The 12,053-nt window shown below is 53.5% G+C and overlaps 1 protein-coding gene across 3 annotated transcripts in view; it reads right to left on the reverse strand.

The window, feature by feature from the left end:
- Positions 1 to 754: 754 nt before the first annotated feature.
- Positions 755 to 12,053, reverse strand: part of NCAM1 (neural cell adhesion molecule 1) — a 323,397-nt gene continuing 312,098 nt past the window's right edge. For 2 of the 3 annotated variants that reach the window (XM_065881595.1, XM_065881594.1), the window contains 3 exons: positions 7,067 to 7,274; positions 5,754 to 5,870; positions 1,044 to 2,506 (listed from right to left, as the gene is read on the reverse strand). In XM_065881595.1, the coding sequence (XP_065737667.1) occupies positions 2,386 to 2,506; positions 5,754 to 5,870; positions 7,067 to 7,274 (446 nt within the window). In that variant the 3' untranslated portion in view covers positions 1,044 to 2,385. Of the gene's footprint in view, positions 2,507 to 5,753; positions 5,871 to 7,066; positions 7,275 to 12,053 lie in introns of all 3 variants that reach the window. The other variant, XM_065881593.1, reaches the window with a different exon arrangement.

Consider the following 12,053-nt stretch of genomic DNA (forward strand, 5'->3'; position numbering starts at 1 on the left):
GGGGGCAGGGGAGTCAGCTGCCCTGGGCCAGGTTATCTGAGGGTTGACCATACCTCTTTCTCTTCCTAACCACCGGAACCCAAAATCAGTTTATTTGACCACAACCCCTTGGAGTGAGATGCACAGTCTTGACGAGGTATAGTGTGGGCTTGGCCTAGGTAGTCAAAGCCATTAACATCACAAGATGAGGAACTGATTCCACTGGCAACCTGGGGAACCAAGAGCCTACCACTCCCCGCTGGGTCCTCCCCGTCTGTCTCAGACGCCCAGGAGCTCCCATCTGCTGTGTGCTCTGTGTGCTCTAACAACTGTCTTCACCTGACTTGTTCCTGAGGGCCTGTGCATTCGAACCATAGATTTGTGCAAGTCCTAACATCAAAGGGCCAGAGCTGTGTAGACAGGGATCCTCCATTTCCATCCCCAGGAGCTGAGAAAATGCAAAATAACCCCACACTGAGCAAATGACAAGACCATTATTTTTCACAGTTTGATGTGATTATCTAGCATAGCGCCATTGATGAGTCTGCGGAAGTGTCAGAACACTGGGGAGTGTGGCCCACAGAACAGACTCGGGGAAGTCTTGCTACCCTAACCTCTTGCTGTTTTGTACCTTGCGAAAGGTGACCTGCAGGGTGCTGATTTCTGTTGACTTGGCATCATCTTCATTAACACAATCGCTTTGACTTCATTTTCTTTGTTTAAAGGCTTCAATTCCTTTTAAGATTTATTTTTGTTTCCTGAATATTTTTTTTTCTGAACTATCTGCTATACCTTCCACAACCAAACTATGTTGAAGTTTTATTTCAATACTATGACAAAAACACGTTTCACACTAAAATATTCACGCTTCCACAGTGCACAAGCTTGCAGTTCTAAAGTAGAATGAGGAAAAAAAAGCAAAATTTCTATACAAAGGGCTGGCTTTTCCCTTCTCCCCCCTCCCATCCCCCTTAAAGTTTCTGTATTTTTCTTTCCCCCACTTGGTTTCCAATCCAGGAAAGTTGTGTTATGACTCCAGACAGCAGGTTGGGTTTTGTTTTTTTTTTTTCTCTCTCTTTTGTTTCTACAAACGCTGCCTAAGTGAACAGAAGGCCGATGTTATTTTACTTCAACACACTTCCAAAAAAAGACACTAATTCCCTGAAGCACACATGCTCTTCCGCTCAAATCTAGATTCTGGGCTCAAAAGGAAATTGTACGTATATATTTTATTTGGCTTTCTACAAAAAAGGGGATGTTTGGGGTAAAAATGTGTGTTCACCAAGACCAGCCCCAACTATACAATCTTCTCTGCTTCATTCAACAAAGCCTAAGAGTCCTTCAAAAGGAAGGACAGGGATGCCTGGGGAGCAGATCCTTTTCACAGATAACAGGCAGGTGGTAGCTAATCAGAAGTGGTCTAACCCCCTAGGAAACAAAAAAGAACCGAAAACCCGAAAGCAAAACCATTCCAGAACGAGATGAATTTTCACCTGAGTCGCACACAGGCAAAAATTTCAAATCAGAAAGGGGGGAAGAGCCACTGTAAACAATCAGATTTCGTGACGCTGTCCTGTGATGATCCTACACCCCTAGGCAGTACTTGTAACTTAAAAAAAAGGCAGCCATTTTACACGGACATTGAAACACAACTGAAGTCAAACATTTGTCAACTTGTAAACACTGGAAAGCAAAGTTGGCAGAAAGGTTAAAAAAAAAGAAGGAAAAAGAAAAGGAAAGGAAAAGAAATCCGAATACTGCAAATTGAGATCTACCCCCAGAAGCTGCAATTTGGCATTCTTCCTACAAAACAAGAGTCTATGTGGGAATTGAATTCAGCTAGAAAGGGTGACACACTTTGCATACTGAACAAATACAAAGTGAACAGAAATTATAACTTATTTATGAGGTTTTACAGAGTTCAAACTCGACTGAAAGTATAAAAATAAACTTGGACTTTGTTCATTCGGTTAGTCTTAGTGTCTGGAAGTATTTCTCTGAACCTGGTCTGTGCCAGTTGGGCAACACCAAGTGCGGTCTTCCTGAACCTAGATATTTTATTTTTCTGAGCTTCCTAGATTCTTAATTTGGGGTCCTTTTGTTTGATTTTTAAATGGTTTCAGGGAACAGAGAGTCCTAGTTTGGCTGTGGGTTTCACCTTTTTGTCTCATTTTCTTACAAGTGAGTGCACAGCAAAGGAACCCTTTCTATAAACCTACAAAAAGGAGATCCCACGTTGATCTGCTTAGTTTTTTTTTTTTAAAGGCAAAAGACACTAGAGGAATGAGATGTGTGTGTGTGTGTGTGTGTGTGTGTGTGTGTGTGTGTGTATGAGATATTGGAGATGCTCTGGTGAAGCTGTTGTGTCACTTTTAATTTTGATCTTTGCTGGTGTCTCGTCACCCATCATGCTTTGCTCTCGTTCTCCTTTGTTTGTGTGGCATCGTTGGGGACCGTCTTGACTTCGGCTGGCGCTGGCTTCGTTTCTGTCTCCTGGCACTCCGGCTTTGCTTCTACAGGACCCTTCCTGCGGAGAATCAGGAAAACAGCACTGAGGCCACGGTCTGCAGTAACGCACCCTCTGGCCAGTTCCTCAAAGGGGGCTCCAGTTAGAGCACTGGTCTCCAAACTCAGCTGCATGTCAGGATCACCTGGAGTCTCTAAAAATCACTGATGCCTGGGCCGTGTCCCCAGAAATCCTGATTTAAGTGGTACGAATGTGGTGACTTTTAAAAGCACCCAAGTGGTTCTAACTTGCAGCCAAAGTAGAGAGCCACCGAATCAGCGGAAGGAGCCCTTCCGGCCCTAATCTGACGCCAGGGGCTCCAGCCTTACCTGGGGTGGTGTAAGTGCGGCAGGTGCAGGCTTTTCCTCACGCTGCATGGCTGCAGCAGCCCAGCTTGGCATAAATCATGTATGTTGGGCTCCCTGGTACTGATCCCAGGGGGCCCTCTGCAAACCACCTGCGCTTGCCTGTCCTCACCCCCACCCCTCTGTGCTCTGCCTTTCCTGGTGATGCCTCTATGGCTTGCCAGGGCAGGGTAAGAAAATGCTCTTTGTTACTGAGGCAGCTTTCCATGGGAGTCTGGTGAGAGGCCAGAGTGGGCTGCCGGGCTGCAGGGGAGCTGGGTGGGCGGGGCTGTCCTTTTATTTTCTGACAGATTCGGGGCTCCTGGGGAGGGTCCCCTTGCTGCTCTTGGGGGCAGCACCTCCGCTTATCTGGGAGCAGCCACAGGAGCCTCTGTAAAAACCTCTGTCTGACTCTGCCTCTATCAGTCCCAAGAGTGAGAATCTGGCTTAAGGACACACCAGAGCAGACTCAGACCCCAGCCCCAGCTGGTGCCCCTGCGTTTTGGCCTCACGCTGAAGAAACCTGTAAGCTGAAGGACCTGGCCTCGAACTTGGAAGACCCAGCAGTCATTCAGTGCTTGGGAGCTCTGCGTCTCCCCAGTCCCTCAAGGGCAGGAGAAGCAAGGGTGGGTGGGTAGGTGTGTCGGTTGGAGTGTGACAGGGCCTCCTAGACCACACAGATCCTCTCCCCACACGAGCCTCAGGGTCTGCCTCTTTACTTCCCGGATACCCGTGCCATTCTGGTGGGGACTCGGTCTTGCCCTGGATGACACACTGTCTGTGGGCCCCAGCGTTGCCGATCAGGGCACCTTGACCTCCTTAGCTCACTTCCCAAGCTACGCTCATCAGTGGCCCGAATGCAAAGGCTCCTCCAGGGGCAACAGACGCCACCGCGAGGACGATAAGGATAAAACCTAATTAACGTGGCCTAATTAGTCAGCAGGCGGCTGCCTGCCGGGCCTGCTGCCTGTCCCCACTCTCTGCCTCGGCCCAGCCCCTGGCTGACAGTCGCCTCCGAGAAGCTCTGGAGTAGGCTGAAGACACATCTAACAGGGAGGACACAGCACACACGCACACCACCACCACGGGACACCACCCGACGACAATGGACAGAGAGAGGCCGTACTCGGTCTTGGCTGGTGCAGGAGGAACAGAGCCGTCGGCAGTGGAAGAAGCAAGCTCAGGGGCTTGTCCACTGGCCCCAGCGGCGGGAGCAGGAGAGCCCAGGGCTGCAAAAACATCCTTTGCAAGGTCAATATCTGGGGTCTTGAAGTTCCCTTCGTCCATTTTAAAGTCCTCGCCCTGGGCAGGGTTTGTGGCGCTGATGGAGGCCGCCTCGCTCTTCGGGCTGGCGAGGGCCCTGGCTGCCTCGGCCGGGCTCTTCGCGGCGCCGGGCTGGGTGGGCTCAGGGTCCGGACCTTTGGTGCCGGGGGCCTCCTGCTTGGCCTGGGGGACTTCTGGGGTGGGGGTCGTCGGTGCCACTGCTAGGGGACCGGCTGCCCCGGCCGGGGGGGGGACCGGCTTGCTGGCCGGAGGGGCCTTGGGGGCCTCGCCCGCACTGGCAGGGGCGCTGGGGCTCAGCACGCCCCCCTGGTTTGCCAGGACGCTAGAGGACAGGTTGCTGGCGGCGGGGGCTGAGGTCGGGGGGTCGCTCAGGTCAACGAGGGGGGCGACCTTGGGGGCTGAGGCTGGGGGCGGGGAGGTGGCGGCGACGCCGGGCCCCTTGGAAGGGGTGGCCTGGCCGGCGGGCACAGAGTTTGAATCGGGGGTGGCCGTGGCCAGGGGGGCGATACTGGAGGTGAGGGTGGTGGTCTCACTGGTGGGGCTGTTCTGAGCAGTGGCAAAGGTTTCGGTGATAGTGTCAGAGTTAGCGGTGACGGTGGTGACAGAAGGCAGCATGTCCTCAACAGTGGCTGTGGTGTCAGCAGGCAGCCTGTGGGGAGGACAGGAAGTAGAAGAGATAGACGATGAAGCTGAGACGGACAGAGAAGCCAGGAGGGGCGGAGGCCAAGGCGGGGGCCGGGGGCTGGCATGCGGGGACGCACAGGCATGGACACAGGCCCACAGAGAGAGGAGGACGCCAGAGGAAGCACACGCCCAGGCGGGCAGAAGAGGACACAGGAGACAACAGAGAACTCGGCAGTCTAACAGGGCCTGTCACCTTCCTCCCTGCTGACTCCCCTCCCCGTCTGCACGGGCTCCCTTCCCTACAGCCCTGGCGGCCCTTTCGGACCCCTGCCTGCATCTTGACTCAGGGAGAGGCCAGCTGGAGCTCAGCGTCCACCACCGCAGGCGTCATACCTAGGTCCCTGGGGAATTGGGCCCACCTGCCCCGGAGACAAAGAGGGCTCCACGTGGTCCCTCAGGGCTGTGGGTGGTCCAGCCAGAGATTTTGTGCTTCCATTAAACTCCATTTCCTTCAAACCCACAGGACCCACGACACCCACGTGGTCATTGCCATCACAGCTGGATGTGGCTCTGACTGGGGGTCCCCAAGGCTTCCGAGACCAGGAGAACCAGGGAGCTTTTACCAGGGCCCCAGCTTCCCTCGCCCTTTTAGGAAGAAGGCAGAAAACCCTAGAATTCTTGGAAATCCTAAACAGAATCTGCTAAGCTCAGCCTCTCTCAATGAAGTTTTGTCTCCTTAAGCCATTTCCAGAATGTGTGTGTGACCTGGGCACAGCGTCTAGGGATCCCGTGTATGCACGGAGCCTTTAAGGCATCCACAGCCACCCAGGTAGAATCAGGAATGCCTCCTCTCTAGGGAGAGAGTGGGGTCAGGCGTTCCTGGCCCAGCACTCCAGAATTCTAGCCTGCCACGCTCGGCTGGGGAGCCGTAGGTGGGAGGCATGGAGCTGTGCGCAGGGTGATGTGGTGGCTGTGAGGCTCTGCCGAGGAGGTGGCAGCCCGCCCCGCCCACGTACTCAGGCTCCGTCAGCGGCGTGGTCTCGTTGGGCTCTGTGTGTTTCCCTCCGTCGTGGTTTGGGGTCCGTTCCTCCTCAGTTCGCACCTCCACGATGGGTTCCTTGGACTCATCTTTCCTGTGGAGACAGCTCTGCTGGTTCCATCCCAGGGAGCTGGGGGATGCAGGGGGCTCCCAGGGAAGCCAGCTACGGCTCAGGCACCTGTGCCTCGCTCGAGGCTGGGGTGGGGGGGGCGGTGGGATCCAGGACCAGAGTCAAGTGCGGCATCTCAGCCTCCGCTCTTGCTAGCCGTGTGACCTGCTCACTCATACCTCCGTTTCCTCACCTGGAGAATGGGGCAGATAACAGTCTCTACCTTGCCTGGACGTTATGAACATTAACTGAGATAATGGATATAAAGTGTACCGCCTGGTACAGTCCAGCGCTCAAGTCATCTAGATTTGTATACACGTAAGTATGTACGCATATGCGCACATGTATACGTAAGTACGAGCACGGATAAGTATATGATGTATATATAAGTATACGTGTACATATATGTAAGTATGTATACGTGAAAGTATATGATGTATGTATGTGTATACGTATAAGTATATGTAAGTACATACATGTATAAGTATAGCGATACGTATATGTACGTAAAACGTGTACATGTGTGTGCGTGTGCATGTACATACATGTATAAGTACATGACGTATGTGTGTGTATATACAGTGCCTGGCACGGGGTGGTGCTAACAGCTGACTTCCTTGCTCCGTCCCTTCTCGCCTCGCTCCACCTCAGCCCCACCCAGTGACAGTCTGTGAAGGTTCCTGCTATTTGGATCAGGATCTGTTTCTCCAGAGATGCTGGAGCACATCCTGCAGGAGGACGCTGGATCGTCCTCCAGGAGGACAGGTACTTTCACCTGCTTTGTTCACTGCTGTCCCCTAATGCCTGGGGATGGTGCCGTGCCTGTAGCGGCTGCACCATAAATATTTGTTGAATGATGGGTGCATGAACGGCAGCAAGGCAAGTGTGTCTCTCAAATGCTGACCCCTCCATGGTAGCTCCCCTCCAGGCTGAGCTCTGACAATTCCCCTCATTTTGACCTATGGAGGGATTTCAAACGTCTGTGTGATTCTAGATGTGGGGTTGGGTCCAGCTGTCTGCTTTTTAAACGGGTACCCCTGAAGACCATGCTTTGCGAGACAGTTCTCTAATGCTCTGCTCCCCTCGGGGTTTCCAATGGGGAAGCTAAGGTGGTTCCCTCGCTGGGCCCCAGGCCGGGGCAGAGTGTAGCGCTCCGCAGCAGCGGGCAGGTCTGCACTCACGAGAAGGCGGCTTTGCCCTCCTCCATGTCCTTGCCCTTGGCTCCGGGCCCGGCTTTTCCGCACAGGTTGACGGCGATGCACATGAGCAGGCCACACTTGTTCAGGAAGTAGCAGGTGACATCCACGGCCACCAGCAGCAGGACGAAGGTGACGACAAGGATGCCCACGATGGCGCCCGTGCTCAGGCCTGAGGTGGGGCTGCCGTTGGCTTGTGGGGGGAGGGAGAGAGGGATGGTGCTGGTTAGTACGCTGAGATGCAGACCTGGACCTGCTGAGCAACAGCCCTGGGGGTGGGGTAGAGCCCACAGGACGGCTGTGGCATCTGTGCTCAGAGTGACACTTTCCCTGGGGCCTCTCCACCCCCAGGTGTTGAGACAACAGCGTCTCTTTCTTCGAGAGGGAGGGATGGCAGCCTCCTCTCATAGACCAGGGGACAAGGGCACAAGGCACCCACACGTCAGGAGGAGACTGGGCAATGTGTCTCCATCCCTGCTCTCAACCCACACTCAGTTGGTCTCCCCGTGAGCCCTGGGAGCTGCCAGGGACAGGGTCCCAGATGGGGCGACAGAGGCTTCCTAGGGCTTCCTTTGGGCTTGTGGTGACGTCAGGCACATCAAGACGCCCCGTGCACCTCCGCGCTTCCTTCCCCCTCTTTAGGAGCCGCTCCAGAGGATCCCGACTTTGGACCATATCCTTCTTCATTGCACCAGGAAGACGAATGAAGCTCACTTACTCTGGAGATATGGGGGCCTCGCTAGGCCCAGAGGGCAAGGTGGAAGGTCGGGGAATACTCACCATCTGGGAGCCAGGCACGCTTGGATCAGATTTCAAGAAACCCAGCCGACTCACCCAGAGATGCACCCACGCACGACAGGCTCACTCACACAGGACACGTGCCTACCACAGACGGACACACATTCTCACCTTTGAGCAGCGCCCAGCATCCCCGCTCTAGCTGGACTCACTGGAATGACTCAACCTCTGTGTCTTACTCCCTGGTGTCCATCTAGAATCCCCTGGGGGCCCTGGGCTATTGATGGTATCACAGAAGGACCCCAGGCTCGGCTCCATAGGGCCCCCTCGTGATTGGTGCTAGGTGCCTGCGGTGGACCCCTGACCGCTTGGTGATTCCCACCAGCGTCTGGGAGGCGGAAGGCTGTGCTGGGGGAAGCAAGGACCCATGCAGAGCTCTGTGGAAGCCAGTATGGAAAACATGACCCCAGGCTGAAAAGTGGATACCTGCTTCATTTTTCTTCTGGGGGGACAGGGTTCCAGAGGGGCAGCCCCATCGTACCACCAGACCTTGTCTGAAGCTTCCTGTGTCCTCCGGACCCACTTGGGTCACCCAGGCGTGTTGACTGGAGGCAGGAACTGTGGCCAACACAACCTGGGTCTCACTGGGCCTTTGCTGAATCTGGGCCAGGCCCAGGGGCCTCTGACCACATCACGTGCCAAATAATGGAAAGAACAGGTAACCCAAGGTGACAGAGATGGGCCACACACTCTGTCTCCATGTGGTTTGTGCTCCTGGGAGGCCCTCTGTGTGTCCCAGGGGCCCTGCTCAGGCATGGCAGGGCTCCTCCAACTGCTGTCCTATTCTGATGGCCCTTATTTCTAACTTCAATTCAGTGTATAGGCCACTGGCCAGCACATAAGAGACGACCACTCGCAACCTAATTCCTGGCACCCAGGGCTCAGCTGGGCCTGCGCTGGAGGAACCTCCTAGGATCTTGAATATTTTTGCCCCCTTGGGACCTTGTTCTTGCTTCCCAGCCCCTCCTCAGGCTCCCCCACTGGTCCCTTTCAACCCCACACTGAAGACACAGCCTGTTCCCCAGGAAGGCCCGAGTCTGGCAACGGGCTCCATGCTCAGAGGACCCAGCTCTGACCACTCTGTCTCCGGGCTTTGGCAGCAGGAAACCGGCCACGGGTCCCTGCGGTCAGCTAGAGCCGGTCTTCTCCCCAGTAGCACACCGTCCACTCTGCTCCCCCACGGCGCTCACACATCCACACACAAAAGCAAAGAAAGCCACGCAGGCCTTCCTGGTCTTCAGAATACCAAAGCTGCTTCCCTGAACAGGGAAGAAATACGGCCTTGGGCTTCCTCCCCATCCCATGACTCAGGGCTGGAGGCCACCTGACACCCATACCCAATAGTGTCTACTTCCTGCAGAAGGAGCCTAAGGTATTTTTGTGGGGAAAGAATGTCTGTATTTTTGGACTCAAAGGCACTAACGCCACGTTCTGAGGTTTATACATAAATATGGTTTTAGGGAACTAGTCGGGTCTCTAAGGAAGAGAAGCAAACCACTGCAAAGCTGCTCCGTGTGGGAGAAGCAGCTGTTATCCACCTGTGCTCTGGGCTCAGCAGACCCATCAGAGGGCTGCACTGCTCTGAAGGCCAAGGCCAACACCTCCAAGGGCCAGGAGGGCAACGAGACTGATGTAAAACAGAAGGTAGGGCAATGGTCTTCTCTCTCATTTGATATAAAATTCAAATTCTTTCCCTTGGTCTAAAAGGTATTACACGTGCTGTGGACTCTCCCACTCCTCTGACCATCGTAACTCAGGGCACTGAGCCCTGCCTCCAATCTCTGTGCTCTAGCCGGGAGCAGCTCCATTCTGTCTGCTCACCACGCCCAGCCCGTTCCTGTCACAGTGCCTGGAACCCTCCAGCCCCGGCACCCTGTGGTGGCTCTTTGCTTTCTTGCAGGTTCAGCTCAAATGTCACCTTCTTGCAGAGGTTCCCCCCTCCCCTGCCTCGACCTCTTATCTACTCAGGCACCTCTACCCAGTACCTACCACATTACCCTGTTTTATGCTCTTCTTACCACTATCTGTCATTTTCTGTTCATTGACATGCTTTTATCTGGCTGCCCCGCCCTCTAGAATATCCTGGCAGGTACCCTGTCTCTTGTCTCCCCAGCATCTAGGACAACCCAACTTATAAGAAATGTTCAAAGAGTATTTGTTGAACAAAGGAACAGTGTTTAGCCTTGGAGATGAGAACACTGTCTCCAAATATTTAAAGGTGTGTCACGAGAAGGAAGCAGTCTTATTCAGTGTCCCTAGTGGATGGCAACTATGGGGGGAGGAGGCAAACTTGAGCTCACGTGAGACAGAACTAACACACAAGAGCTATGTAAGTGTGGTGTGAGCTACCTTGGAAGAGCTCCCTGTTGCCAGAGGCATTCAAGAAGAGGCTGGAAAATCCCTTGGCCGGGATACCATAATGCTCTGGGTGAGGTTCCTGCACTGGGCAGAGCCTAGGATAGAGGATGTCTTCAGGTCCTCTTCAACTCTAAGGGCCTGTCATTGCATGTTAGATGTCCTACGGTCCCCAGCACAGGGTACAGATTCCCTAATGTCCATGTCCTCCACAGTGTGTACCGAGCAGGACTTTTTCCTGCAAGACAATTGGTAGGTCCCATCTTTATTCATTGAGTCTTATGATTTTATCTTTAGTTGAAAAATAAATACCTTTCAGCATAATGTTTCTCCACCTGCAGCAGAATTCCTGGGGTGCTTTGTTAAGAATTCAGATTCTGGGGTTCCCCCATTCTACCAAGTCAGAATCTCTGGGGCTGAGGCTCAGGCTCAGGATTTGATGGAGCACCCCAGTGATTCTTATGCACCCCGGACTTTGAGGACCACTGTTTCTAAGTTTTCTGCCTGCATTACAATGAATAACAGCTGTTCCTATGGCTCCCCACCCAAGGATGAGCTGTGCAGTCTTACCTGGTGGCCCTGACCTAACTGATGTACTTGATGGATGGAGAGAAAAAAGACTTATCCCCAAGGGACCACCCAGTTCACCATTAAGAGTCTAGACTTCCAGAGGAAGTGAGGTACCCCTCAAGCTGGAGAAAGGATGTGTGGAGCTTTTACAAAAAAACTGTAAATAAAGGAAACAGAGAATGCAAATGAAAGGGTACCCAAGTCAAGCCAACATTCATTACCTCTTGGTGGCTGCTACAGAATTGTTTAGTCCAGGAAACTAGAAGGACAAAGGTTATCTCCTGCATCCTGCTTAACATTTGACAAAAGGAAAAGAAAACAACTTTGGGGTCTATCTTTGCATGACCTTCCCCTGACCTCTCCTGGCAACCCCATCTGCACACCTGCATACATAGAGTGCTTCTCGGGAGCAGTTCCTCCACAACCTCTGGGCTTAGAGCTGCGCCGAACGGTAGGGCTATGAAGCTGGGGCTGCATATCCTCTGTGGTTCCTGGTCTGGGAGGTGTCGGCACTGAACACCTGGCTCGCCCAAGACTGAGACCTACAAGTGCCTATGCTCATAAATGCCTCAAAATGGGAAGACATCTCCCACCTTGCAGTTGAGGCGGCCCAAGTCACTGCGTCACGGGACATCAGTGCAGAAGTGCCCCCTCCCGCCTCCGACTCTCGGAACAATTAAGCTGAGCTTCTGGTTCACTCGTCTGCTTGTTCCTTCCTGGAATCTGCTGAATAGACGGCTGGTCTTGGGGCTTTCAGGAGGCATCCAACTAAGTGTGATTATAAACAGACTAGGGCTTGCCAAGGACGCCTTTCTCTTAGATTCTCTCTGTCACCACGTCACTCTGTGAAGCCTCGGATATGAAGTCGTTAAGGCAGCCGTGCAATCGCGAGAACTTGCAACACAGCTGTGGTTCTGGTGGCCCAGAGTGTGCCCCTGATCCCAAGGTGACCACCTTCTGGCTCCGCAAAGGCACTTTCCCCTCGCCCTGTCTGCTGGGGAAAGTCCAAGGAGGCGGTGAACCACAGCAGCTCTTAGGAGAGCTGAGAACACTGCATCACTCCTCATGAGGAAGGGAAAGTGATTCCTTTGACTAGAACTCCACTCAGCAAGCTACGAGTTTGGGGTCCAATTTAAAGGGCTCTCTGGGGCAATCAAAGTAATCCAGGTACTTGTGAGGTGGAGGCAAAGGGATGTTGGCACTTTGTAGGATACACAACTATCAAATAAAATCCAAACACGCTGGTGAG

This window comes from Phocoena phocoena, chromosome 8, assembly GCF_963924675.1.
Source record: "Phocoena phocoena chromosome 8, mPhoPho1.1, whole genome shotgun sequence".
Taxonomy (NCBI): domain Eukaryota; kingdom Metazoa; phylum Chordata; class Mammalia; order Artiodactyla; family Phocoenidae; genus Phocoena; species Phocoena phocoena.